This window comes from Nerophis lumbriciformis, linkage group LG01 (genome assembly GCF_033978685.3).
Source record: "Nerophis lumbriciformis linkage group LG01, RoL_Nlum_v2.1, whole genome shotgun sequence".
Taxonomy (NCBI): domain Eukaryota; kingdom Metazoa; phylum Chordata; class Actinopteri; order Syngnathiformes; family Syngnathidae; genus Nerophis; species Nerophis lumbriciformis.
In genome coordinates this window covers 24,304,606-24,332,116 of record NC_084548.2, presented here as the reverse complement: position 1 = coordinate 24,332,116, position 27,511 = coordinate 24,304,606, and the positions used below count along the sequence as shown (strand labels likewise).

At 40.6% G+C, this 27,511-nt stretch overlaps 1 protein-coding gene across 2 annotated transcripts in view; it reads right to left on the bottom strand.

Annotated features, from left to right (window-relative positions):
* Positions 1 to 27,511, bottom strand: part of nlgn4xa (neuroligin 4 X-linked a) — a 286,243-nt gene that overhangs the window by 217,406 nt on the left and 41,326 nt on the right. For both annotated transcript variants that reach the window (XM_061977860.1, XM_061977866.1), the window contains exon 2: positions 16,020 to 16,687. In XM_061977860.1, coding sequence (XP_061833844.1) covers positions 16,020 to 16,494 — 475 coding nt within the window. In that variant the 5' untranslated portion in view covers positions 16,495 to 16,687. The remainder of the gene's footprint in view (positions 1 to 16,019; positions 16,688 to 27,511) is intronic.

The window sequence follows — 27,511 nt, the reverse complement described above, 5'->3', positions numbered from 1 at the left end:
TGGACTTAAAGCCATACTGACCGTCATTAATTATATATGATGCTTCTTAAGAAAAGGTTCAAGTCGCGAGTTAAGTAGTTTCTCTAAGATTTTTGAGAACTGAGGCAAAAGAGAGATTGGTCTGTAATTGGTGAAAGCGTGTTTGCTGTCACTTTTGAAGAGCGGAGTTACCTTAGCGATTTTCATTTGACTTGGAAAGCAGCCAGTCTGGAATGATAGGTTACATATATAAGTTAAGGGTTTTACCATATTCAGTGTAACTTTTTGAACCAATATCATGTTGATATCATGGCAGTCAGTGGAGCACTTACGTTTACACTTCCGCACAATGTTTGTCACTTCCTGCTCATTTGTAGCTGAGAGGAAGAATGACGAAGAATTCTGTTCAATAGTTGATTTTGTAACTCCATTGTCTGGGATATCAACAGCCAATTTAGGACCAACCATACTTGCCAACCCTCCCGAATTTTCCGGGGGACTCAGGAATTTTAGTGCCTCTCCCGAAAATCTCCCGGGACAACCATTCTCCCGAATTTCTCCCGATTTTCAGCCGGACTTAAGGCACGCCTCCTCGAGGTCCTTGCGGACCTGAGTGAGGACAGCCTGTCGTCACGTCCGCTCTTTACTTCATACTTCAGAACCGACTCCCACACTTGCCGTCAGGGTGCGCAATACAACGTAAACCGTTGTCCAACCAAAAAGTTACTTTTTGGTTGGTCAACGGTTTAAAAAGTAACCACAGAACACTATAGTGTTCTGTGGTTACTTTTTGGTTGGCCAACGGTTTACGTTGTATTGCGCACCCTGACGGCAAGTGTGGGAGTCGGTTCTGAATAATGAAGTAAAGAGACGTAACTTCATCACCTCGCCTGGTTATTGACTCCAACCCAGAATATTACACTGCCAATATCTATGCTCCTTCAAAGGCTATACTACTGGCTGCAAAGCATTGCACTTTCAAATACAACAATGAGTAGAGAGAGTGTTATGTGTGTGTATGTGTAAATAAATGAACACTGAAATTCAAGTATTTATTTTATTTATATGTATATATATATAATAAAATGCATATTTATATATAGCTAGAATTCACTGAAAGTCAAGTATTAATTCTATTTATATATATATATATATATATATATATATATAAGAAATACTTGAATTTAAGTGAATTCTAGCTATAAATATGCTCCTCCCCCTTAACCCCGCCCCCTGGCCCCGCATACGCTACACTGTTTTCATATTGTTCACAGGTAAAATAATTACAGTTTTTTACAATCGCAGAGAAAAAATTATTATCAGGGTCTATCTCCATATCAGTCTCTGTTGTGGCGTGCTCTTGATACTCACAAATGTCCAGTTCTTATTGTTGATGTTGTAGGATCTTCTGTAACATGTCCATATCAATACTTGGTGTGGTCTGTGTTCTTGGTGTGGGTAGCATTGAGATGATGTAAAGGTCACAAAGCTAAATTGATACCAAGTACTGCATCAATGTCAATACTTATCAAGATATTCTTTGTTCCTTATCACCAAGACGTTTGCTTCCTCCAGCGCCCCATTTAATTTGATGAAAATCTTACAGTTCGTTACCCAGGTTTGTTGAATCTTGCTTTGCCTTTTAAGTTGTCGTGCGATCCTTGCGATGTCAGAATTTTTCCTGGTCAAATGTTCATTTATGAAAACATCTGTACTATTGAGTTTGCTTCCTTGCTTTAATAGTGCGATTTTCCTTCTTCTGTTTGCGAATCTCATGATGACAGCTGGTGGTCTCTGGTTCCTCATGGGCAGTGGGTGACAAGCCTCGATGTGCTTCAGGTCCATCTCTATCCCCCTGCTCTGGAGATAGGAAGCCACCTGCTGCTCCACCAACTGTATCTCCTGCACGCTGAGCTCCCCGCTGTCCGCGGCCACCGCACGCGCGTAGGAGCGCGGCTTGATTTTGATGCCGGTGATGACCACATCATTCAGGTGATGACCACATCATTCATGCGAGAGTATTGCTCCAGCTCATCCACTCGCCGCTCCAGGTCCACAATGTGCCGGTCTTTTTCCACGTTCTGGAGGCGTAGTTGGTTTACTTCCCCCAGTAGGCCCAAAAGCTGCTCCTGGTGCTCTCTTACCGCAGTCATATCACCGCATAGGGAGTGGAGTGTGAACCTCATCTCTTCGAACTCCTCCGATGTCGGGCTTTTCCTTGGTGCAGGCATTACGATAGTTTATCTGCCGACGCATCCTGCAACAGAAGAAAAAATCCCACCTCCGTATCGCAGGCTGCTAATGCTAGCCGGCTTCGGTGTGCTAGCCCGCAGCACTGATCGACCCAAACTGCAAGGTGTCATGGCACAGTGACACAGCGAAGCCAAAAAAGCACAAAAAAGTTTTAAAAGTACAAAAAGATGTGCTGGCTTTTCACAAGGCGATTGCCAAACTCGACAGCCCTACGTCGAAAACAGCCAGCCGGACGCGCACAAACTCCAAAACAGGAAGTGACTTGTGAAACAGGAAACCATGTGACGAAACATGGTTTCGAAAGAATTGGTGTGGACCTCATCGGACCATTCCACCCGAACACACAGGGATATTGTTTTGCGCTAGTCCTGGTGGATTACGCAATGCGCTATCCCGAAGCAGTGCCACTGCGCTCCATCTCTGCAAAAAGTGTCGCGCAAGCTCTGTTTCAGGTCATCTCCCGAGTTGGAATCCCGAAAGAGATTCTGACTGACCAGGGCACGTCCTTTATGTCACGCACGATAAAGGAACTATACGGCTTATTGGGTATTAAAGCGATCCGCACCATCGTATACCACCCCAAAACTGACGGGCTGGTGAAGCGGCTAAATAAGACGCTGAAAACCATGATCTGTAAGTTTACGCACGAGGACAAACCAAATTGGGATAAATGGCTGGATCCCCTAATGTTTGCAATGCGGGAGGTACCTCAGGCCTCCACAGGCTTTGCGCCTTTTGAGCTATTACACGGCAGGAAGCCGCGCTGGGTTTTGGACATAATTAAGGAAAGCTGGGAGGAGGGTCCACGCTCTAGCAAAAACGGAATTTAGTACGTCATGGACATGCAAGCAAAACTCCACACGGTGGGGCACTTGTCACGTGAGAATTTGCTCCGTGCCCAGGAACGTCAGCAACATGTATGTAACCGGGGGAATCAGCTAAGAAAATTTTCACCGGGAGAAAAAGTACTTGTGTTACTTCCAACATTCAGTTTGAAATGACCCGCCAGGTGGCAAGGACCCTTTGAGGTCACACGGCAAGTGGGTGATGTGGATTACGAAGTCTTACACTCGGACCGGGGCTGAGACACCCAAATTTACCATATCAACCTACTGAAAGCATGGAAGGAGGCGCAGCCTGTTTCCATGGTAACGGTGGTTGTGTTACTTCCAAAATTCAGTTTGAAATGACTCGCCAGGTGGCAAGGACCCTTTGAGGTCACACGGCAAGTGGGTGATGTGGATTACAAGGTCTGACACTCGGACCGAGGCTGAGACACCCAAATTTACCATATCAACTTACTGAAAGCATGGAAGGAGGCGCAGCCTGTTTCCATGGTAACGGTGGTTGAGGAGGAGGAGGAGTTCGGGCCAGAGGTCCCGCGCTCTGTCCTGCCCTCCCCCCTCCTCTGTGCCAATCTGGTCACGTTAGCGCAGAAAGCGGATGTTGCCAAGCTGCAGCGGCGCTTTCCTGATGTGTTCTCACCTCGGCCCGGCCGCACAAACCTCATCCAACATCATATAGAGACCAGCCCGGGGGTTACGGTGCGGTCTCGGCCCTACAGGCTCCTCGAACACAAACGCAAAGTGGTTCGGGAGGAATTAAAATCTATGCTGGAGTTAGGGGTAATAGAAGAATCCTACAGTGCGTGGTGCAGCCCTATCGTTCTGGTAGGGAACATTCAATATGGGACATTCATCCTCCGCTGTTGACATTTCTAATATAAAGTAGTGCAAAGTTCTTACTTATATCTGTCAGTAAACTCGCCATGAAAGCGCTAAAACATACTGGTGTAGTGAGTTTACATTATCCACCCAAGGAACTTTAGTTATTAGAGAGTTCCGGTCGGACGGTTTTTCACGGGACATATTTCCGGTGTTGTTGTTTCCGGATGAGAAGATGCTGCTCCGTCATTGATTTAAGTAAAGTCTGAATGTCATTAAAACAGTTAGCTCCATCTTTTGACACTTCTTCCACACCCGTCCTTGTACGCTACAACAAAGATGACGGGGAGAAGACGCTGCCGAAAGTGAGCCACGTAAATAAGACCTCCCACAAATTGGCGCATCCAAAAGCGACTGTCAGAAAGCGGCTTGAAGATGATCTGTAAACCATAATCTATGCAACATTTTGACCAAAGAACCACTATTACATGTTATGTTGTAGACCACAAGGAAGTGTTTTCAATTTAGAAAAAAAATAAATATATAATACGACTCCTTTAAAGGCCTACTGAAATGCGATTTTCTTATTTAAACGGGGATAGCAAGTCTATTCTATGTGTCATACTTGATCATTTCGCGATATTGCCATATTTTTGCTGAAAGGATTTAGTAGAGAACATCGACGATAAAGTTCGCAACTTTTGGTCGCTGACAAAAAAGCCTTGCCTCTACCGGAAGTAGCAGACGAGTAGCGTGACGTCACAGGTTGTGGAGCTCCTTACATCTGCACATTGTTTACAATCATGGCCACCAGCAGCGAGAGCGATTCGGACCGAGAAAGCGACGATTTCCCCATTAATTTGAGCGAGGACGAAAGATTTGTGGATGAGGAAAGTGAGAGTGAAGGACTAGAGGGCAGTGGGAGCGATTCAGACAGGGAAGATGCTGTGAGAGGTGGGTGGGACCTGATATTCAGCTGGGAATGACTAAAACAGTAAATAAACACAAGACATATATATATATATATATACTCTATTAGCCACAACACAACCAGGCTTATATTTAATATGCCACAAATTAATCCTGCATAACACCTCCCCCCTCCCGTCCATATAACCCGCCAATACAACTCAAACACCTGCACAACACACTCAATCCTACAGCCCAAAGTACCATTCACCTCCCCAAAGTTCATACAGCACATATATTTCCCCAAAGTCCCCAAAGTTACGTATGTGACATGCACATAGCGACACGCACGTACGGGCAAGCGATCAAATGTTTGGAAGCGTACTCACGGTACCGTGTTTGCGTATCCAACTCAAAGTCCTCCTGGTAAGAGTCTCTGTTGTCCCAGTTCTCCACAGGCCAATGGTAAAGATTGACTGTCATCTTTCGGGAATGTAAACAATGAAACACCGGCCTTGTTTGTGTTGCTGAAGTCGGCCGCAATACACCGCTTCACTCCTACAGCTTTCTTCTTTGCTGTCTCCATTGTTCATTGAACAAATTGCAAAAGATTCACCAACACAGATGTCCAAAATACTGTGGAATTTTGCGATGAAAAAGACGACTAAATAGCTGGCCACCATGCTGTCTCAAAATGTCCTCTACAATCCGCGACGTCACACGCTGACGTCATCACACCGAGACGTTTTCAGCAGGATATGTCGCGGGAAATTTAAAATTGCACTTTAGTAAAGTAAGTATTGGTATGTGTTGCAATGTTAAGATTGCATCATTGATATATAAACTATCAGACTTCGTGGTCGGTAATAGTGGGTTTCAGTAGGCCTTTAAAGCGCCTTATATATGAAGAAAGAACATTCATCAGCGGTGCGCCTTATAATCCGGTGCGCCGTATGGTCTGGAAAATATGGTATTATATTTGTTTCTAAATGTTCTTATTATTTAGCTGTTCTGCACTGAGGAGAACATTATGTGCCCAAAATTTCGTTGAACTGGTGTACTGTGTATGCTTGTGCAAGGACAATAAATATTCTTATTCTATCTTATCTTATAATGCCAACCGGAAGAGTTATCTGCCACAGATGTGGCTAAGCAGCTAACTGTCCATCTCCATACACCGTGTGGAGCAGCTTCTCTCAGTCAATAATCCTCCATAGTGGCAAACAAACTAAATTTGCCACTATGTATCATTAGTATCATTATTACAGGAAGACAAGAATAAAAATGTTACACACAGAGTAAGAGCAAGCCAGAGCAGGCATTCTAATAGTTAAACTAGCTGCTAAATTAGCTTGAAACAACACAAGGAAGAAGTAGATGGAAGTGTAGATGGAAGAGCATTACAGCAGAAAGTAAACAATTATCAACAGGAAATGAACACTTAGTTTTAATAGGAGTTGGACAGAGAATAATGTAACAACAACATTTGGGTTGCTCTGTTGTTGTCGATCACTGCCTGGCACACACGTAACAGGAGGATCGAGCCATTAATCCACAGTGTAGCAGAGCTGCCAAGCCTCACACTTTGAGCGTGAGAGTCACGCAATTTACCCCATTCTCACGCCACACTTGACATTTCTCACGCTTATATTTCCCCATTAAATACGCAATTTTTTTTTTTCATAATAAATGTTTTTCCCCGCAACTTGCCGCAGTTTGAGTAATTCTGATTGACTGACCAAAATAACCAATCCCAGAACCAATCCATAAATGTTTATGCCTAAATCTAGTTGTAAACCAATCAGAAGCAACCTAAGGCGGGTCTTAACGTCTCCATCTTTCACCCTCGCCTCAGCGCAGGGTTGTCAACTTGGTGACTTTCTCTTAATGACTTTCTTTCTCAAAAGCGACTAGCGACAAATCTAGCGACTTTTTTGGATGTTTTGGAGACATGAAAGCGCGTATCACTCTAATAATGGTCCACAATGTATTAACGGTGCTGCGGTGTCTACTGAATGTCTGCTCTTAGACAGCTTGTATTGAATATACTGTACATTTCTTTGTACTTTTAAGTGCAATCACAATGAAGTTCATTCCATTCTCGTAAGAGCAGAGAGGACACGCACACCCACTCTGCCACTTTTTCTGCCTTAATTGGTCTACAGCGTGAGATGTAGGTGTTTCATCACCGTCACAGTAAGAATAAAAATAAACCCATCGTTCATGTTAATGAGCCAGTCAATAGATTTGGTTCTGTCCTTAATATATCACAACACTTTATAGTCTTTTGATAAAATGTGATACTCTTACATGTAACAATGTAGAAAAGAAAAGTCCAACTAAACTAAGAATCATCATAACAAAAATAATTTAAAGTTCTAGCCATAATTTGCATTTTTAATTTACTTTTTATGTTTCCCACTACGTTATTCCTCTCTCCTCCAGGCAATGATGTTATCCACCAACTTGTATCACAATCATTAGCTAGATAGATAGATAGATAGATAGATAGATAGATAGATAGATAGATAGATAGATAGATAGATAGATAGATAGATAGATAGATAGATAGATAGATAGATAGATAGATAGTACTTTATTGATTCCTTCAGGAGAGTTCCCTCAGGAAAATTAAAATTCCAGCAGCAGTGTACAGAGTTGAGATCGAATTTAAAAAGTAAAAAGTAAATAATGGGGGTTTAAATGGAAACAAAATAGAAAAATATTACAATAGAATGAAAATAAAAAGCAACAACGAGAATAAAAATATAACAGTAAAATAAGAATATAACAAGAGAAACTAGGCAGTAGTGACCATGTTATGAAAAATTATTGCACTGTTATTGTTTTGCATCCCCTGTCATCCTAGTACCCTCCCTCCCTCCCAGAGAGGAGTTGTACAGTCTAATGGCGTGTGGGACAAAGGAGTTTTTTAGTCTATTAGTCCTGCACTTGGGATGAAGCAGTCTAGCACTGAACGGGCTCCTTTGGCTACTGATAACGGTATGCAGAGGGTGACTGGCATCATCCAGGATGCTCACTAGTTTTTCCACAGTCCTCTTCTCTACCACCGTCACCAGTGAGTCCAGTTTTATTCCGATCGTAGAACCGGCCCGCCTGATCAGTTTCTCCAGTCTGGAGCTGTCCTTCTTAGATGTACTGCCCCCCCAGCACACTAAGATGTAGTACAGCACACTGGCAACCACAGACTGGTAGTACATCCACAAGAGTTTTTTACAGACATTGAAAGAGTGCAGCCTCCTCAGGAAGTACAGCCTGCTCTGTCCTTTCCTGTACAAGTGGTCCGTGTTAACAGTCCAGTACAGCTTATTGTCCACCCACACCCCGAGGTACTTGAATGAGTCCACTGTCTGTACCCCGACTCCCTCGATCACAATAGGTTGTGACCTTGAACTCGACCTCCCAGCTACCTTCCTTACTGAGGAGTTGGCAACAATGAAAGCTTAGGGGAGATCAGAAAAGATTGAGGACAGAGATGTAGAAGAGATACAAATTGGAAACACAGATGCACAATATGCCCTGTGATGAGGTGGCGACTTGTCTAGGGGTGTAGCCCGCCTTCCGCCCGAATGCAGCTGAGATAGGCTCCAGCACCCTCCGCGACCCCAAAAGGACAAGCGGTAGAAAATGGATGGATGGAGATGCACAATATGAGACAGAAGAGCCACCAGAGAAAACAGTAGAGATGATTTTCATATCTAATTTCTGGTTAATTAGGACTAGCATTAGAAGGCTACGGTGCAGGCAGAGCCGCTGGAGGTGAGGACATCAGTCTTAAGGTATAAAATCAACGTTAAAAGAGGCCTAATCAGTGTTAAAAAAAAGGCCATATTTTTTCCAACCCATCATGTCACTATAGTCTCACTCTTGTCATTTTCTGAAACTTGGCAGCCCTAGTGTTGATACTAACGTTAATATAATTACATTATTGATATTATACTATTTTTATTTTTATTAAATCTTGTTTTTTTCTTTTCGTTTTTGTTAATGTTTACAAACTCAGGCAACAATTTCCTGGACACAGATGGGACCTTGAGGGTAAAAACCAAGGGATTTTAATAAGTAATAGAAAGTAGTTTGTACTTTTGTTTAGTTATTGTGTACTATTGACTTGGTTTAGTTTGTTTGAAACATGCTTATGAAGTTACAATAGAATAATCTCCCGTTTACAAATTTACAATAGAACATGTTCGGAAAGAATGAGAATTGTTAACAATTTTATGTACAAACCCCAAAACCAGTGAAGTTTGCACGTTATGTAAATCAAAATACAATGATTTGCAAATCTTTTTCAACCTATATTCAATTGCATAGACTGCAAAGACAAGATACTTAACTTTCGAACTAGAATACTTTGTTATTTTTGGCAAATAATAGCTCATTTGGAATTTGATGCCTGCAAAATGTGTCAAAGAAGCTGGTGCAAGTGGCAAAAAAGACTGAGAAAGTTGAGGAATGCTTATCAAACACTTATTTGGAACATTCCACAGATGAACAGGATAATTGGGAACAGGTGGGTGCCATGATTGGGTATAAAAGCAGCTACCATGAAATGCTCAGTCATTCACAAACAAGGATGGGGCGAAGGTCACCACTATGTGAACAAATGCGTGAGCAAATTGTCGAACAGTTTAAGAACAACATTTCTCAACGAGTTATTGCAAGGAATTTAGAGATGTCACCATCTACGGTCCGTAATATCATCAGAAAGTTCAGAGAATCTAGAGGAATCACTGCACGTAAGCAATGACATTACGGACCTTCGATCCCTCAGGCGGTACTGCATCCAAAAAAAAGTAAAGGATATCACCACATGAGCTCAGGAACACTTTAGAAAACCACTGTCAGTAACTACAGTCCGTCGCTACATCTGTAAGTGCAAGTTAAAACTCTACTATGCAAAGCCAAAGCCATTGATCAACAACACCCAGAAAAGCTGCCGGCTTTGCTGGGCCCGAGCTCATCTAAGATGGACTGATGCAAAGTGGAAAAGTGTTCTTTGGTCCGAAGAGTCCACATTTCAAATTGTTTTTGCAAACTGTGGACGTCGTGTCTTCCAGACCAAAGAGGAAAAGAACCATCAGGATTGTGATAGGCGCAAAGTTGAAAAGCCAGCATGTGTGATGGTATAGGGGTGTATTAGTGCCCAAGGCATGGGTAACTTACACATCTGTGAAGGCACCATTAATGCTGAAAGGTACATACAGGTTTTGGAGTCACATATGTTGCCATCCAAGCAATGTTATCATGGACGCCCCTGCTTATTTCAGCAAGACAATGCCAAGCCACGTGTTAACACAGCGTGGCTTAATAGTAAAAGAGTGCGGGTACTAGACTGGCCTGCCTGTAGTCCAGACCTGTCTCCCATTTAAAATGTGTGATGCAACATGAAGCCGAAAATACCACAACATAGACCCCGGACTGTTGAACAACTTAAGCTGTACATCAAGCAAGAATGGGAAAGAGTTCCACCTGAAAAGCTTCAGAAATTGGTCTCCTCAGTTCCCAAACGTTTACTGAGTGTTGTTAAAAGGAAAGGCCATGTAACACAGTGGTAAAAATGCCCCCTGTGCCAAGTTTTTGCAATGTGTTGCTGCCATTAAATTCTAAGTTAATAATTATTTGCAAAAAAAACAAGTTTCTCAGTTTCAACATTAAATATTTTGTCTTTGCAGTCTCAGGCCACTGAGTAGGTGTATTGAATTGAATATAAGTTGAAAAGGATTTGCAAATCGTTGTATTCTGTTTTTATTTACGAATTACACAAAGTGCCAACTTCACTGGTTTTGTGTCTTGTAATTAAAGAAAATAGGGGACATGTTTAAATATTGTGTTGAAATTGTTGCATTGTCAATGAATTAAGAAACATACAAATAATAAATGTGATCAGTAACTGACAATTTCATCATCAGAATCGGCAGCATAAAACCCTGATAGGAACATCCCTCACACATAAACAAAATTATGTGTAAATGTTTTTCACAAATAAAGTGAAATGTTTTTGAACGTGTACTCCTGTGGAAAGAAACATTTTCATTCTAGTTCAAAGGATTGATATTCATGTATTTATTTATATACTACTTAAAAATAGCCTTCTACCAGTAAAATAGTTATTGGCAATAAACGCGTAAAACCGAGAGAGCTGAACAAATAAAGTGAAATGTTTTTGAACGTGTACTCCTGTGGAAGGAAACATTTTCATTCTAGCTCAAAGGATTGATATTCATGTATTTATTTCTACACTTCTTAAAAATAGCGTTGAGAGAATAGTATTTTATTTTTTTATTCTGCCTCTAAAAAGAATCAGAATCGGGAATTGTTGGGAACTGGAATCGTCCAAATTCAAACAATACCCAACCAACCCTATTTAGTACAGACCTTAACAATCAAGCATGCAAGTCAAGTCCAGGAACATGAACAATGACAGAACAGTAGGAGGGATGCCAAAGGGATAATGTGATGATGACCATAGTACCAGATATGGCTATGCTTGTGTCTCTGTCGTGGCTGCTCAGTAAAGTATGGCTAAGTCAGCAAAAATGTTGATTTGATGATAAAGGAGGAGGGACAGTATGTCTGTCTCTGTTTAAGACTCAACATGACCATTCACTACAGTTGTAATTTGGACTTAGCTTTCAAATTTTTAGGAATTTATGTCACTTAATCTGTCAAGTCACTTGATGTGGTAATAGAAGTAATCTCTACCTTATCGTTGGTTGTCAAGATACTTTGACATTACAAAAGGCAACATGTGTAGGAAGTGACATGTCACTTCCTACAGAGTTTCAAGTTCTCATAAGCATTTTGTAGTCCTGGGCCATATCGATTTTGTTGCTATATTCAAGTTTTTTTGTTGCATTTTTTTTTTCCACCTCTTGCTCTGGCATGCTTTTTGCCCCTCAGGAGCTTCTGTAGCTTGCGCCACCCCCGTACTTCCTTAGCAGCACACAGAGCAAAACATGGCTAATGCTAACTAGAGATGTCCGATAATATCGGCCAAAAAATGCGTTAAAATGTAATATTGGGAATTATCGGTATCGTTTTTTTTTATTATCGGTATAATTTTTTTTGTTTTTGTTTTTTTTAATTAAATCAACATAAAAAACACAAGATACACTTACAATTAGTGCACCAAACCAAAAAACCTCCCACCCCCATTTACACTCATTCACACAAAAGGGTTGTTTCTTTCTGTTATTAATATTCTGGTTCCTACATTATATATCAATATATATCAATACAGTCTGCAAGGGATACAGTCCGTAAGCACACATGATTGTGCGTGCTGCTGGTCCACTAATAGTACTAACCTTTAACAGTTAATTTTACTAATTTTCATTACTTACTAGTTTCTATGTAACTGTTTTTATATTGTTTTACTTTCTTTTTTATTCAAGAAAATGTTTTTAATTTATTTATCTTATTTTATTTTATTTTTTTAAAAAGGACCTTATCTTCACCATACCTGGTTGTCCAAATTAGGCATAATAATGTGTTAATTCCACGACTGCATACATCGGTATTGGTTGATATCGTTATCGGTAATTAAAGAGTTGGACAATATCGGAATATCGGATATCGGCAAAAAGCCATTATCGGACATCTCTAATGCTAACACTAACGAGAGCGAGACAGTTGTTCTCAAGAAATGAAAAGTGTTGTCAGTACTTTGGTTTTGCGGCAACATCGTGGAACAAATGTTCCACGTGTTTCAAAAACATATTGCAACATCTGAAACCAAAGCCTTCAGTCGAGTGCGGGTAATACAACTCTCCATGAGCCTAACAAGACGCAACAACAACAACAACAACTACACGGCGAAAAGTCACCTTACTATGGTGGAATCATTTACACCAGGTATGTATGATGATGCAATGTTTGATGAGAAAGAAGCACAATGCGTAGAGCGATCACTAAAGCAGTTGCGCTACACACCACCAAGATGTGTGAATGAAAAAGGCTAAAACAAACTATAGTCCTCTCAATGTTTTACTTCATTATTTATTTGAATACAATGTATATGTGTATGTACATTTCTTATTTACAGAAGTATGTTATTCAAAACAGAAGTTTAAAGTGTGCACTTTAATGATCTCAATGTTTATTTGCATGTAATTGTCAATGCTACATTTTTTTTTTTCAAGCAGAAGTATTGCTTCCCAAAGTGAGCTTTTAATTTAATTATTTGAAATGTATTTCCATTAAAAGCACAATTTATATCTGGTCTAAAAACATTATACAAATTAGAATTTTGCCAAGAGTAAGATGCAGTGTATTTTCAAACTACTAGTTTGTGTATAAATAAACGAAACACTTGTTTTGAATTACATTTGTCTTTTAATGTTGTTTTATTTTAAAAGTACGGAAACAAATCTGAAAAAATTGTAAATCGAATTTTTGGGGAAAAAATCTGTAATTTTACTTTTAGGCCATATCGCCCAGGCGTAGTATTTCGCCTTGAACTGCCACTGTATATTTTACATTTTAACTGGTCGAAGAATGAAATCGGTATTTTTGAAACAGTGCTAGTATTAAACAAAATGTGTTGTTGTGGCTACTGACCAGCCTGGCACTGCAGTGTTAACGGTGTTGTATTTAGGGCTGTTGTTGGTGTGTTAAAGGGGAACATTATCACAATTTCAGAAGGATAAAAACCATCAAAAATCAGTTCCCAGTGGCGTATTTTATTTTTCGAAGTTTTTTTTTAAATTTTACCCATCACGCAATATCCCTAAAAAAAGCTTCAAAGTGCCTGATTTTAACCATCGTTATATACACCCGTCCATTTTCCTGTGACGTCACACAGTGATGCCAATACAAACAAACATGGCGCATAGAACAGCAAGGTATAGCGACTTTAGCTCGGATTCAGACTCGGATTTCAGCGGTTTAAGCGATTCAACAGATTACGCATGTATTGAAACGGATGGTTGTAGTGTGGAGGCAGGTAGCGAAAACGAATTTGAAGAAGAAACTGAAGCTATTGAGCCATATCGGTTTGAACCGTATGCAAGCGAAACCGACGAAAACGACACGACAGCCAGCGACACGGGAGAAAGCAAGGACGAATTCAGCGATCGCCTTCTAACCAACGATTGGTATGTGTTTGTTTGGCATTAAAGGAAATTAACAACTATGAGCTAGGTTTACAGCATATGAAATACATTTGGCAACAACATGCACTTTGAGAGTGCAGACAGCCCAGTTTTCATCATTTAATATATTATGTAGACATACCCTCATCCGCTCTCTTTTCCTGAAAGCTGATCTGTCCAGTCCAGTTGGAAATGCATCTGCTTTGAGTGTCGCAGGATATCCACACATTCTTGCCATCTCTGTCGTAGCATAGCTTTCGTCGGTAAAGTGTGCGGAACAAACGTCCAATTTCTTGCCACTTTCGCATCTTTGGGCCACTGGTGCAACTTGAATCCGTCCCTGTTCGTGTTGTTACACCCTTCGACAACACACCGACGAGACATGATGTCTCCAAAGTACGGAAAACAGTCGAAAAAACGGAAAATAACAGAGTTGATTTGACTCGGTGTTTGTAATGTGTTTGAGAAAATGGTGGATTGCTTCCTGATGTGACGTCACGTCCGCTCCGAGAGCGAATAATAGAAAGGCGTCTAATTCGCCAAAATTCACCCATTTAGAGTTCGGAAATCGGTTAAAAAAAAAAAAGGTATTTTTTCTGCAACATCAAGGTATATATTGACGCTTACATAGGTCTGGTGATAATGTTTCCCTTTAAGATCAGCAATACACTCTAAAAAGGGGTGTCAGACTCTGCGTACTTACTTACAGACGTTACTTGTACAATATCACCCTCAAGCACTACAGTCATTTAGCACTGAAACGAAGCACCAAGCTACTGCCATATTTATCATTGAAGTCACAAAGTGCATTATTTTTTTTAACAAGCCTCAAAACAGCAGCTTGGAAGTTGGGACATGCTCTCCCTGAGATAATCCTGATTCCCATTACTATGGGAAATATTATACTTTGACTTTCACAAAGTGCATTTTTTTTTTTTTTTAAACATGCCTCATAACAGCTATAAAAACAATGAAGGCACACAGCTTCAGTCCAGAGTATACTAGAGCATACTTGCCAACCCTGAGACCTCCGAATTCGGGAGATGGGGGGGAGGGCAGCGGGGTTGAGGTGGGGGGGCGGAGTTGAGGTGGGCGGGTTTGGAGGGGCGGGGTTTGGTGGTAGCGGGTGTGTATTGTAGCGTCCCGGAAGAGTTAGTGCTGCAAGGGGTTCTGGGTATTTGTTTTGTTGTGTTTATGTTGTGTTCCGGTGCGGATGTTCTCCCAAAATGTGTTTTTCATTCTTGTTTGGTGTGGGTTCACAGTGTGGCGCATATTTGTAACAGTGTTAAAGTTGTTTATATGACCACCCTCAGTGTGACCTGTATGGCTGTTGATCAAGTATGCCTTGCATTCACTTATGTGTGTGTAAAAGCCGCATATATTATGTGACTTGGCCGGCACGCTGTTTGTATGGAGGAAAAGCGGACGTGACGACGGTTGTAGAAGACGCTAAAGGCAGTCCCTTTAAGGCACGCCCCCAATAATGTTGTCCGGGTGGAAATCGGGAGAATGGTTGCCCCGGGAGATTTTCGGGAGGGGCACTGAAATTCGGGAGTCTCCCAGGAATATCGGGTGGTTGAAACTGATACCGATAATTTCCGATATTACATTTTAAAGCATTTATCATCGGACATCTCTAATTCTTAGTGTCTTATTTCTTGACAGTTTCACATAGAAAGTTGTTAAAGTTTCAAAACTGCTCTATAGACAAGCAATATCCCAATAGGATACCTTAGATCTGAGTGCAGTGTTGTGTTTATCCAACCAGATATTGTTAAAAATCACCCAAAAATCATTAGCTAGAAATATTATGTTGGCGTGTTGCTTGTACAAGGGGGGCAAATGGCACATTAGGACAACACCAGTAACTTGCTTAACCCACACCCAGGTCATCTAACATGCAGTGCAGCTGCATCAGCTCATCTGCCGCATGTTGCACAATTTACAAACTATTTCTAGTTGTTTAGTCAATCAGGAAGATAAACACCCCAGAATGCCATTGGCCTCTGTTCATCGTTTTTGAATTGTTAATGTAAAAGACGCATATTTTTTTCTGAGTGAAGACCCCCAAACACGACAAAAAAAACCTTGGACTTACCATTCTCGGTAGGGACAAAGATGTTTAGGTGTAGGCAGTCCTCGCTCTGCTCTTGCACGTAAGTTACCACTGTATCCAGGTTGGCTGTGAACCACACAGGAAGCATATCGTTGTGTAAGAAGCGATCTTCCAAAAACTGAGGGCAAACTGGAGCAAACTGAGTAGCATTCCTAATGCCTGGCCAGGACATGGGCGGCTCCGGTGGCTGAAACCTTCGTTCCCCTGTTGGGGCCAATGCATATGGAATCCCTAAATACTGTTCCACTGGTCCCAGGATCTCATTGGGTAATGTGACTTTCACACCTCGCAACTTTCCATAGTTGGTGGTGACTACAGGGTACTGCTGACCTTGGGTTCTGACCACACAGATGGACATGAGCACCATCCAGAGCAACAAAAAAGCCATGTTGGGATACATCCATGAAGGGCCGCTGCGAGTTAACATGCTCCTGCTGTATTGAGCCCGGTCCGTCATGGTCAAAGTTCCACCGCACTTTGCTTGTTTCTCTTCCTCAAGCTGAAAACTGTGAGATAATGTCTTGGCAGATTAACATGATTTCCTCAGAATTTCCCATCCTGAGAATGTTGGTTGTTGAAGATCACGTCTGAACATCCAGAACAGGAAAAGATGTAGGACACAGATGCCTTAGGTCCAGCCCGCTGAAAGCCTGAATAGTAGGGAAAACACAAGGGTCAGTTGAAAGGTGAAGTCTGAATTCAAATAATTTAAGACTTAGACCAAAATTATATCAAATTATCAGAAATTAAATTACTAGAAAAATGTGACGAAAGAGCTGATGGATTAAAACATAACATAACACAAAGGATTGTTTCCTGAAAGAGTGATCGCATTGATGGAATGGCGCTTTTTCTACTTTCACTACTCTTTCTAGTGAAATGTAGTGTTTCCCACAGGTCTGAAGTTTGTCTGTGCAGGTGGGTTACCAACAACATGATTACTGGCTTAAATTTCATTTCTTGCAGTGGTACACATTTCCTGGTTTCCATGTAAGTGTGTACTGAGTTTATAGATAACGTACATGTCATTGTAATACCGGTCAACATTTGAATTCCAAAATATGGTAGGGATGTCCCGATCCGATATTTGGATCGGATCGGCCGCCGATATTTGGCAAAAAATGCGTATCGGCAAGGCATGGGAAAATGCAGATCCAGATCCAGTTTAAAAAAAACTCCGGTCCATGTTTTCCAACGCACAGATTCAAATAATACATTCCACTTTTCTGCTGCTCCCTATTTCCGTTCCGCATTTTCCAGCACACCTTCAACACATCCACAGGTCTATGGATTCTCACGCAGTTGCTTTTAGCTGCTGGCATTGCACTACTGGCTCTTCCCACTCCTTCTTCTGTCTCCTTCTCACAGACAGCAAGCGCAACTTCTTACACACGTCACATACGTATATGCCCTCTCCCAGCAGAGAGAAAGCAGCATGGCTAACGTTAGCTGTGATGCTAGCGCAGCCGCTAAGGTGCGCGCCTGCTCAAACGTCCTCTGCGCACGGCAAATCTATGCCACGCACAAAATCAAATAAAAAAATAAGCGCATGTGGCGACTTGTCCAGGGTGGGTGTACCCCGCCTTCCGCCCGATTGTAGCTGAGATAGGCTCCAGCGTCCCCCCGCGATCCCGAAGGGAATAAGCGGTAGAAATGGATGGATGGATGGAAGCGCATAACAATTTTCGACACATGGACATGACAGAGAAAACAGTTTTCGTCATCATTGTTCAAATATTATAACGTCTGTCGAGACGCTTATCTCCATTCGGTGCCACACGTCCACACCATCAAAATGCCGAGGCAAAAATGTCCACATCAACACCGTATGAAAAAATAGTGATTTTTTTAGTTGTGATTTCCTTCTCTGCATGAAAGTTTAAAAGTAGCATATATTAATGCAGTATGAAGAAGAATGTTTTAATGTAGACATGCAAGCCTTGAAAGAACATTTTGAAAATCAAGACTACATTTCCTGCAAATGGGTGCATTTCTACCCTATATTTTAACTTTAGATTTATTCTCATATCAAATTCTTTTGGCTGTCTTTTTGACACTTACATCAGGCGCCCCCCCCTCCACACCCCGGATTATAAATAATTCAATGTGATTATCTTGTGTGATGACTGTATTATGATGATAGTATATATCTGATAGTATATATCTGTATCATGAATCAATTTAAGTGGACCCCGACTTAAACAAGTTGAAAATCTTATTCGGGTGTTACCATTTAGTGGTCAATTGTACGGAATATGTACTTCACTGTGCAACCTACTAATAAAGTCTCAATCAATCAATCAAAACACATAGAATCATCATACTGCTGTGATTATATGCATCAAGTGTTCATTCAAGGCTGAGGCAAAATATCGAGATATATATTGTGTATCGCAATATGGCCTTAAAATATCGCAATATTAAAAAAAGGCCATATCGCCCAGCCCTAGTTTCAATGATGCCATTTCTGTTTGTCATGTATAATTTTGTCTATTTTGTGTTTATCCTTGAATAAACAGGTCAGTTTCTTGTTACCAACCATTGGGTATTATTCAAACTCCCCTAATTCAGCTGGCTAGTTGTTATCAAGAGTACTAAAACCATTTTGAACATGATTCTGACAACTAAGTAGGCTAAATAACTTTAAACTTTAATACATGCTCGGATAGGCCAGTATCGGTCAGTATCGGTATCGGTCAGTATCGGTATCGGATCGGAAGTGCAAAAACAATATCGGTATCGGATCGGAAGTGCAAAAACCTGGATCGGGACATCCCTAACATCCATCCATCCATTTTCTACCGCTTGTCTCTGTCAGGGTCGCGGGGGTGCTGGTGCCTATCCCAGCTGCACTGGGACGGACAAATCGCCACCTCATAGCAGGGCCAACACAGATAGACAGACAACATTCACACTCACATTCACACAGTAGGGCCAATTTAGTGTTGCCAATCAACCTATCCCCAGGTGCATTTCTTTGGAGGTGGGAGGAAGCTGGAATACCCAGAGGGAACCCAAGCAGTCACGGGGTGAATATGCAAACTCCACACAGAAAGACCCCGAGCCCGGGAATTGAACTCGCACTAACCCTTGTTTCACCGTGCTGCCCATTAAAGTTACATGTTTTTTTGTAATCAGTCCTTTTATGGTAGTTTGTTGTGTTGGGTTAACTTTCTTGTTAAGTTTTGTGCTGTTTCTTTCCTAGTGTCGCCTTTTGTTTGTAAATTGGCCTGCGGCTTCCTTACACAAGCAGAAGTGGACAGATTTGTAACGATATGCCAAACAGACACATCATAATTTGATTGTGAGCGAAGATGAGCAGACAGCACCAAAAAACATATTTACGAAAGCGCCCAACCCTTCTGTCGCCGTCCAATAGCATTTGTGGGCAGACCACCACAAATAAATGAAGGTGTAGAAAACCCTAATGTAACTGTTCGCAAGGTTGTATGCATTGTGTGTGCACGTTTATGATCTTGTAAACCAAGAGAAAACATTGTAAGGTAACAGAAAGTAGACCCTTTGATATTTTACATTACTGTATATCTACCGTACTTTCCGGACCTTAGGGCGCACCGGATTATAAGAAGCACTGCTGATGAGCGGGTTAGTCAGGTTTTTTTGTCATACAAAAGGCGCATTGGATTTTAGGGCACATTAAAGTTTTTTATTTTTTTTCCTGAATGGAAAACACTTCCTTGTGGTCTACATAACATGTAACGGTGGTTCTTTGGTCAAAATGTTGCATAGATGATGTTTTACAGATAATCTTCAAGCCATCGTTGTTGTAGGGGTGTAGCGTGCAAGGATGGGAGTTGAAGAAGTGTCAAAAGATGGAGCTAACTGTTTTAATGACATTCAGACTTCACTTAAATCAATAACGGAGCAGCATCTCCTCACCCGTGGCTCACTAACACCAGAAATGTGTCCCGTGAAAAACCGTCGGACCGGAGCTCTCTAATTTTTTTATTTGTTATTTTTTATTTAGCCTTTATTAAACCAGGTAATATCCCATTGAGATCAAAGATCTCTTTTCCAAGGGAGATCTGGCCAAGAGGGCAGCAGCAAGGTTACATTAAAAAACAGCAAACAACACATAAAACATCACATTTACAACATTAAAACTTGCTCACATAACACATGTGCATACAGACAAGATAGACTGCAATCTTTTCACAGAAGCTTTAAACTCATTCAATGTAACAAGGTTTTGAAGTTTAATATTCGATTGTAGGTTATTCAAAGTCTTCGGTGCTGAAAACCTAAATGCTTTCTTGCCCAGTTCAGTTCTTACTTTGGGCACGACAAATTGCAGAACATTCATTGAACGAAGATTGTGACTTCCTTGTTTCTTTGTTAAAAGACAAGACAGATAAGATGGAGTGATAATTACTAAAGTTCCATGGGTGAATTATCTAAACCCACTACACTGGTAAATTTTAGCGCTTCCATAGCGAGATACAAGTTAGAACTTTACGCTGCTTTATATTAGAAATGGCAACAGCGGAGGGTGAATGCCGCATAACAAGAAGGTAGAGAAAAAGAAGAGCCTTGTTGACTACAACGGTGGAAGGGTGCCAAATTTTCAGAACTTATGCAGATCCCAAATACACATCAGAAGGTAAGAAAAGTTGGTTTTGCATAATATTGGAAAACAAAACATAGATAATATGTTTTGCTAATGGGTGCCATTTTGCGGTGTTTATACTCACACCATAATGTTGACAATCCATCAAGCGGTGCGGCTTCATAGCTTACCAAATTCATACTAAAACATTTTGACAGATTTTTGAGCGCCGTGTGTAATGTTCTATATAGGGCTGCAGCTAACGATTATTTTTCTATCGATTAATCTATAGATTATTTTTTCGATTAATCGGTTAATCTATAGATTATTTTTTCGATTAATCTATAGATTTTTTTTCCTTTTACCGATTTTTTTTTTTTATTTAAAATGAAGAGGAAAAAATAAATGTAGGCCAGTTTTTTCAAAAGGCATGGCTTTTATTTACAAAAAAAAAAGTATGGCCACTCAGTCAACATTGACAACAACATGACAAAATATTCTGTAACAATGTAAACATTTAAAACTTTTAACATTTAACAAAATTAAAAGTAGCTTATTTGCTTTTTAATGTGCAAATATAAAAGTAAACATCCAGTGCAAATCTTAATATTCTGGAATAGTATAAGCATTTAAAAAGTAAAAGTATTGCTTATTTTGCTTTAAAATGTGCAAAAATAAAGATAAACATCCAATACAAAAAAGTGCAAAACGGAAATATTCTGTAACAAGTGTAAACATTTCAACAAAAGTAAAAGTATTGCTTATTTGCTAAAATGTGCAAAAATAAAGCTAAACATCCAATACAAAAAAGTGTACAGTGTAAACATTTCAACAAAAGTAAAAGTATTGCTTATTTTGCTTAATAACACAACAATGATAGTATGATTAAAGTGAAAGTTAATTGTTGGTTTGTACATAATATATGTAACTGTTAATGTTGTAAAAGGTATTTGCACAACTAATTAACGTTAGCGTTTGTGACACGTCTTGTGCCGTGGGGTTCTTTCAGGACCGACAGACTGAACGCCAGACGGCTTTGCCAGGTTTACAATCTTTTAATTTTACACAAAGTCTTTTCTCTTCCAACTCTTTTCTCTTTCTTTCCTCGCTTTTCAGCTCCTCTTCCTCGCTCGCTCGTCGTCCCCTGTCTCTTGCGGCGTCGCTCCCGGCGCGCCCCGCCTCGCCGCTCGCTCGCCGCCGCCGCCTCTCCACAGCGTTAAAGAGGAGCGCGTCTTTGTAAACACTGAACAGGCACGCCAAACGCGCCTCTCAGAGCGAAACGGTGCTTTAGTTTATGAATTTACAACGCAGATACAAATGACACATTCATGTTTTTGTGTAATAATGACAACGTATACGCACGCGGACGATTGACTTGTTGATGGTGATGGCAAGAACGCTGTCGGGGGTTTTCTTTTCAAATGTTCGTTCATAGCCGTTGTGCTGCTATGATAGGCCATTTCCGCTCGACACAGTGTGCATACAACAACATTATTAGGCCGTTTATTGAAATACTCCGACACTTTTGGCGTGCTTTTTTCCCCTCGCTCGCATCGTCTGCTTTGCGCTCCGCCATGACAGTAGTGTGACGTAAATATGCGACGCGCCGACGCACAAAAACGGCGTCGACGTATTTACGTAACCGATGACGTCGACTACGTCGACGCGTCGTTTCAGCCTTAGTTCTATATTCTCAATGGAACATTTAAAGTTGTGGTGTTGTTTATAAGCGTCATTCTGCAGTCTACACATATCTCTTATGTGTGACTACACTGGTCACACTTATCATTACATCATGTACGAAATAAAATAGCTTTGAAGGTCGGTATCCCCAACCAGAATTATTCCTTACATTAGGCGCACCGGGTTATAAGGTGCACTGCCGATTTTTGAGAAAATGAAAAGCTTTTAAGTGTGCCTTATAGTCCGAAAAACACAGTACATGATCGGTCCAACCATTAAATAAGTAGTTCGGACTACTTATTTAATGGCCTTTTTAGATTGAGTTATTCATCTTTAGTGGAAATAATATTCCTTATAAGCTGTAGGAAATCAAATTGCTGCCTGAGACAAAGCACAGACAAAACAGCCGTTCAGCTTTGTCTGTCATTCTGGCTCTGACATGGCCGCCAGAGTCGACCGTGCTCAATCTAAACAATTACAATGATTCTGCAAGAAATGGCGCAGCAGAGTTCATCAGCAACCCAGAAGCATTCCCTCTCTGCACTAAAAATATGCAGCCGGACTCATTTTGACAGAAGCCAGGTCAATCTGTGCAGGGCATACTGAGCGCTGGGGGTGTGGGTCAAAGCATCTGGAGTATTAAAAAAAGAAAAAAGAAAAACGACCCTGCGGACCAGTAATGGGCAGACAAAACACTCCACTTCCGAAAGCCTCCCAGAGGGATTTAAGGCTGTATGCAGACAAGAACAAAACTACAACATCATCAGAGGCTAAAAATGTTTCAACATGTTTCCAACTCAGCTTGATGTAATATGATGTCATGTTAGCAATTGAATTCTGTGTAGTCCAGAGGATTGTTTTGAAGCTTCAATGGGAGCCACGGAGTTCTACTTCACTATGGACACGGGATTCACAAAGTATTTAATTAACACGTTACCTGATGTGTTATCCTGAAGTCTACAAGCACGTTGACATGCACGCAATTAAGGTTATTATCGTTTTCATCCAATAAGAATATTCTACTTTTGATGTGAATCAACATCCATCCATCCATTTTCTACCGCTTATTCTCTTGAGGGTCGTGGGGGGCGCTGGAGCCTATCTCAGCTACAATCGGGCATATTTAAAATATTGATGGCAATAACGTCATGTCAGAACAAAACTAAAATATAGTTTTCAGCCAAAAAGCTGGACCCTGAAGACTAAATGCGTGCCTTTATGTTAAATGTTGTTGCCTGATCAAAATCATTATCTGTAGGTGTGTTATCAGATTTTCTGCTACGGCAAGTACTGATTCCCTCCACCAGGTCTATTCAAATGGTGGCCCGTGGGCCACAAGCTTTTCTGTTGGCCCGCCGAACATCACCAAAATAGGCTTGATGAAAACTTTTGAACTAGGGTGGCTCATGTATGCAGGACTCCCATCATCCTACATATGTGTCACAATGAAGCAGCTGTGGGGTGAGTAGAAGATTAATATATCAAATTGCAAAAAATCGGACATTGAACAATGACTGGAGAACAAAGTATGAATGTTCTGCTCCTAGCAAGTGTTGGAGTCATTGTTTCCTTTCAGATTGTTTTAATTGCCAGACATCATACTTGCCAACCCTCCCGGGTTTTCCGGGACACTCCCGAAATTCAGTGCCTCTCCCGAAAACCTCCCGGGACAAATTTTCTCCCGAAAATCTCCCGAAATGAATGCGGAGCTGGAGGCCACGCCCCTTCCAGCTCCATGCGGACCTGAGTGACGCGTCGACAGCCTGTTTTCACGTCCGCGTTCCCACAATATAAACAGCGTGCCTGCCCAGTGATGTTATAACTGTAGAATGACCGAGGGCGAGTTCTAGGTTTCTTATGTGGGTTTATTGTTAGGCAGTTTCATTAACGTCCTCCCAGCGCGGCAACAACACACAACAACAGCAGTCACGTTTTCGTCTACCGTAAAGCAGTTCGTCTGCCGTAAACAGCAATGTTGTGACACTCTTAAACAGGACAATACTGCCATCTACTGTACATGCATATGTGACAATAACATCTACGGCTTTTAGAGAGTGCAGTGCACATCTGCGCACACAACAAGGAGATGAAGCAGAATGCATCATCAGAGAGGGTGTTCAGCATGGTTAGAAAAATAGTGACAGAGAATAGAACAAGGATGGACAATTCAACCCTTAACTCAACAATGAGTAGATGAGTGTTATGTGTGTGTATATGTGTAAATAAATGAACACTGAAATTCAAGTATTTATCTTATTTATATATATATATATATATATATATATATATATATATATACATATATATATATACATATATATATACACACACACAATGCAGCAGCCTAGTTTTGAATGGCAGGGTCCCTGCTATCACATGTCGATAAAAATATAACATTTACATAATAAAAATCAACTACAGACTTCCCAAATGCTGTAATAAATTAAGCATGATGAGTTGACTTGAAACTGTTTAATGTTGCACTTTTTATATGTAGAAGAAAAGTTTTGTCATTGTATTTAATCTGAGCAACAACTTGAGGCAGTTTAATGTTGATTAACATGGGCATAATTATTATAGCGTTCCCAATGTTAAAAGGATAAAGCCATTGTTTACAAATTTGGTAAATAAATAACCAAAAAATGTATATTTTGTTGTTTTCTTACTGTACCGAAAATGAACCGAACCGTGACCTCTAAACCGAGGTACGTACCGAACCAAAATGTGTGTGTACCGTTACACCCCTAACGTTCACATGACCAAATATTCAGGTAGACATATGACGTATATGCCAGGGGTCCTAATCGGGTTTTTAATATCCAGAAAATGCTTTGAAATTGGCAATCTGATTAATGTGTCTCATAGGTTTTCAGAATATGTATTGGTCCAGCAATACAGGAGACCACTTACGTATGTCTTCATGTGAACAGATGCCATTGTACTGTTCAAATGTTCTGTAGTGTTACAGCGTCCTTATAAATAAACTGGTACCGTAGTGTCCATTTAACAACATATTCTACAGCTGTTAAGACAGTGAGCTCGTGTTCAGGAAATTAGTATAGTGTATACTGTGCATGACCTATATAAATAAGTACAGTATGTAATTGATTCTATATTGATAATTATAGTGAGTCTTTCATAGCCACTTCACCTTGGGAATGTAAGACACCCACAGGTGGTTTGAAGTATTTTATCTATTTTAGAATATAAGTCATGTTTGCTTTAAGTCAATGGTTCCTAAGCTGGGTTCGATCGAACCCTAGGGGTTCGGTGACTCGGCCTCAGGGGTTCGGCGCAGCCTCCGCCGCGGAGGTCAAGACACACCCAACTCATCGTGTAAATAAAAACTTTTATTATGGATACCCCCAAACAATGTTCCCTCTAATTTTCCATCTGATTTGCAGGTGTGTAATTTGTTGTGGTGCATGCCCAGTTCATTTTGTGCACTAGTAAAACACATATAACATTGTCTTGAATTTGAAAAAATAATTTGTTTTTATTTTTTACTAAAGAAGGGATTCGGTGAATGCGTATATGAAACTGGCAGGGTTCCGTACCTCCAACAAGGTTAAGAACCACTGCTTTAAGTAGTTTGAATACAGCCAGAGGGTCCCCCTCATTTGCTGCAGACATTAGTGGTTATGTATGAATGATATGAATCACTGTATAAGGGAATAACAGCAGCTACATCTGCAGCATTAAAATGTTAAAAAAAGTAAAATATTTATTGCAGAGAAGAAATTTTAATTTATTCTTCAAGCAAGGTTATAAGCATTTTAAATGTGTTTTCTTATATATACTGACAAGTCATAGAGTATTTGTGTTAACACAGTACTTGATGATAAATTGTCCTTCATGGTGAGTGATGGGGCTGAATAACCACTCTCCTTGGCCAAGGATGGTGAACATTGTGCTCACTCTTACTGATTATAGCAGATAAGTCTTATGAATACCAATGAAGTAGCACTCCATCATTTGCATTTCAATCACAAAATGATTCCGCCTGAGGCTCCCCAGGTCTTATCTGGAAAATGTCACTGACACTTTGAACTACAACTGCTAACAATCATTCACATATAACATCTACTGTATGTTGTGCATTTGAGCATGTTGTGTTGAGCCCTGTTGTAAACATGTTGTTCTACACCAGTGGCGTCCAAAGTCTGGCCCGGCGACCATATTTGGCTGATAGCATGTTGTTGTTGGTTGGTGACAATTAAAGATAAATACTACTAATAATAAAACCAGCCTGCATAGGACCACACTACAAAAGAAAAAACTATTAAAATGTTAAATGAAAAAATTATTGCTGTGTACCAAAAAAAGTATGGGCCTTGATTTGGATATTCAAGAATAATTTAAATAAAATTGCATGTCATGTAACATAGACATTTGTCAACAAAAATCACATTATAAATGTTTTTAATTAATACAAAAAAATTACAATAGCCATGATTTTTTTAAACCGTAAGTAAGAAAACTTTGTTTTCAAATCAGTTAAAAATCATATTCACCTATATTTTATTGATATAGAAAACTATCTCAAGATCTCGCAAAGGTTTTGCACAATCTTGCAACAGTTTCTCAGGATATTTTTTAAAAAAAAAGGTTTTTTTCTGTTTGTTTTGCTAACAAAAATTTCCCCACCATGTCCCCTGCGGGGCCCCTAATAAACACATAAATGAAAAAAAAAAAGAAAAAAGAGAGAGGAAAACAAATTGTGTGTATTATGTAATCGTGATAAATGACGCTGTTAGCATACATTACCTCCATCAAACATGCCGGATATGTCTGTTAGAAGATACCACAGTAGTAAAACAGTAGGGTGTTTGTGGGCAAGGCTTACAAGTTTAGCCAGAAGCAGTTTTACGAGACTTGGGCATAAAGTATAACACCAGAAGAAGACGGGAGGACTATGTTGTCTAAATCAAGTTTAAAAAAAGCTTCAAACTATGAAACTCCATCCATCCATCTATCTTCTTCCGCTTATCCGAGGTCGGGTCGCGGGGGCAGCAGCATAATCAGGGAAGCCCAGACTTCCCTCTCCCCAGCCACTTCGTCCAGCTCCTCCCGGGGGACCCCGAGGCGTTCCCAGGCCAGCCGGGAGAGATAGTCTTCCCAGCGTGTCCTGGGTCGTCCCCGTGGCCTCCTACCGGTCGGACGTGCCCGAAACACCTTCCTAGGGAGGCGTTCGGGTGGCATCCTGACCAGATGCCCGAACCAC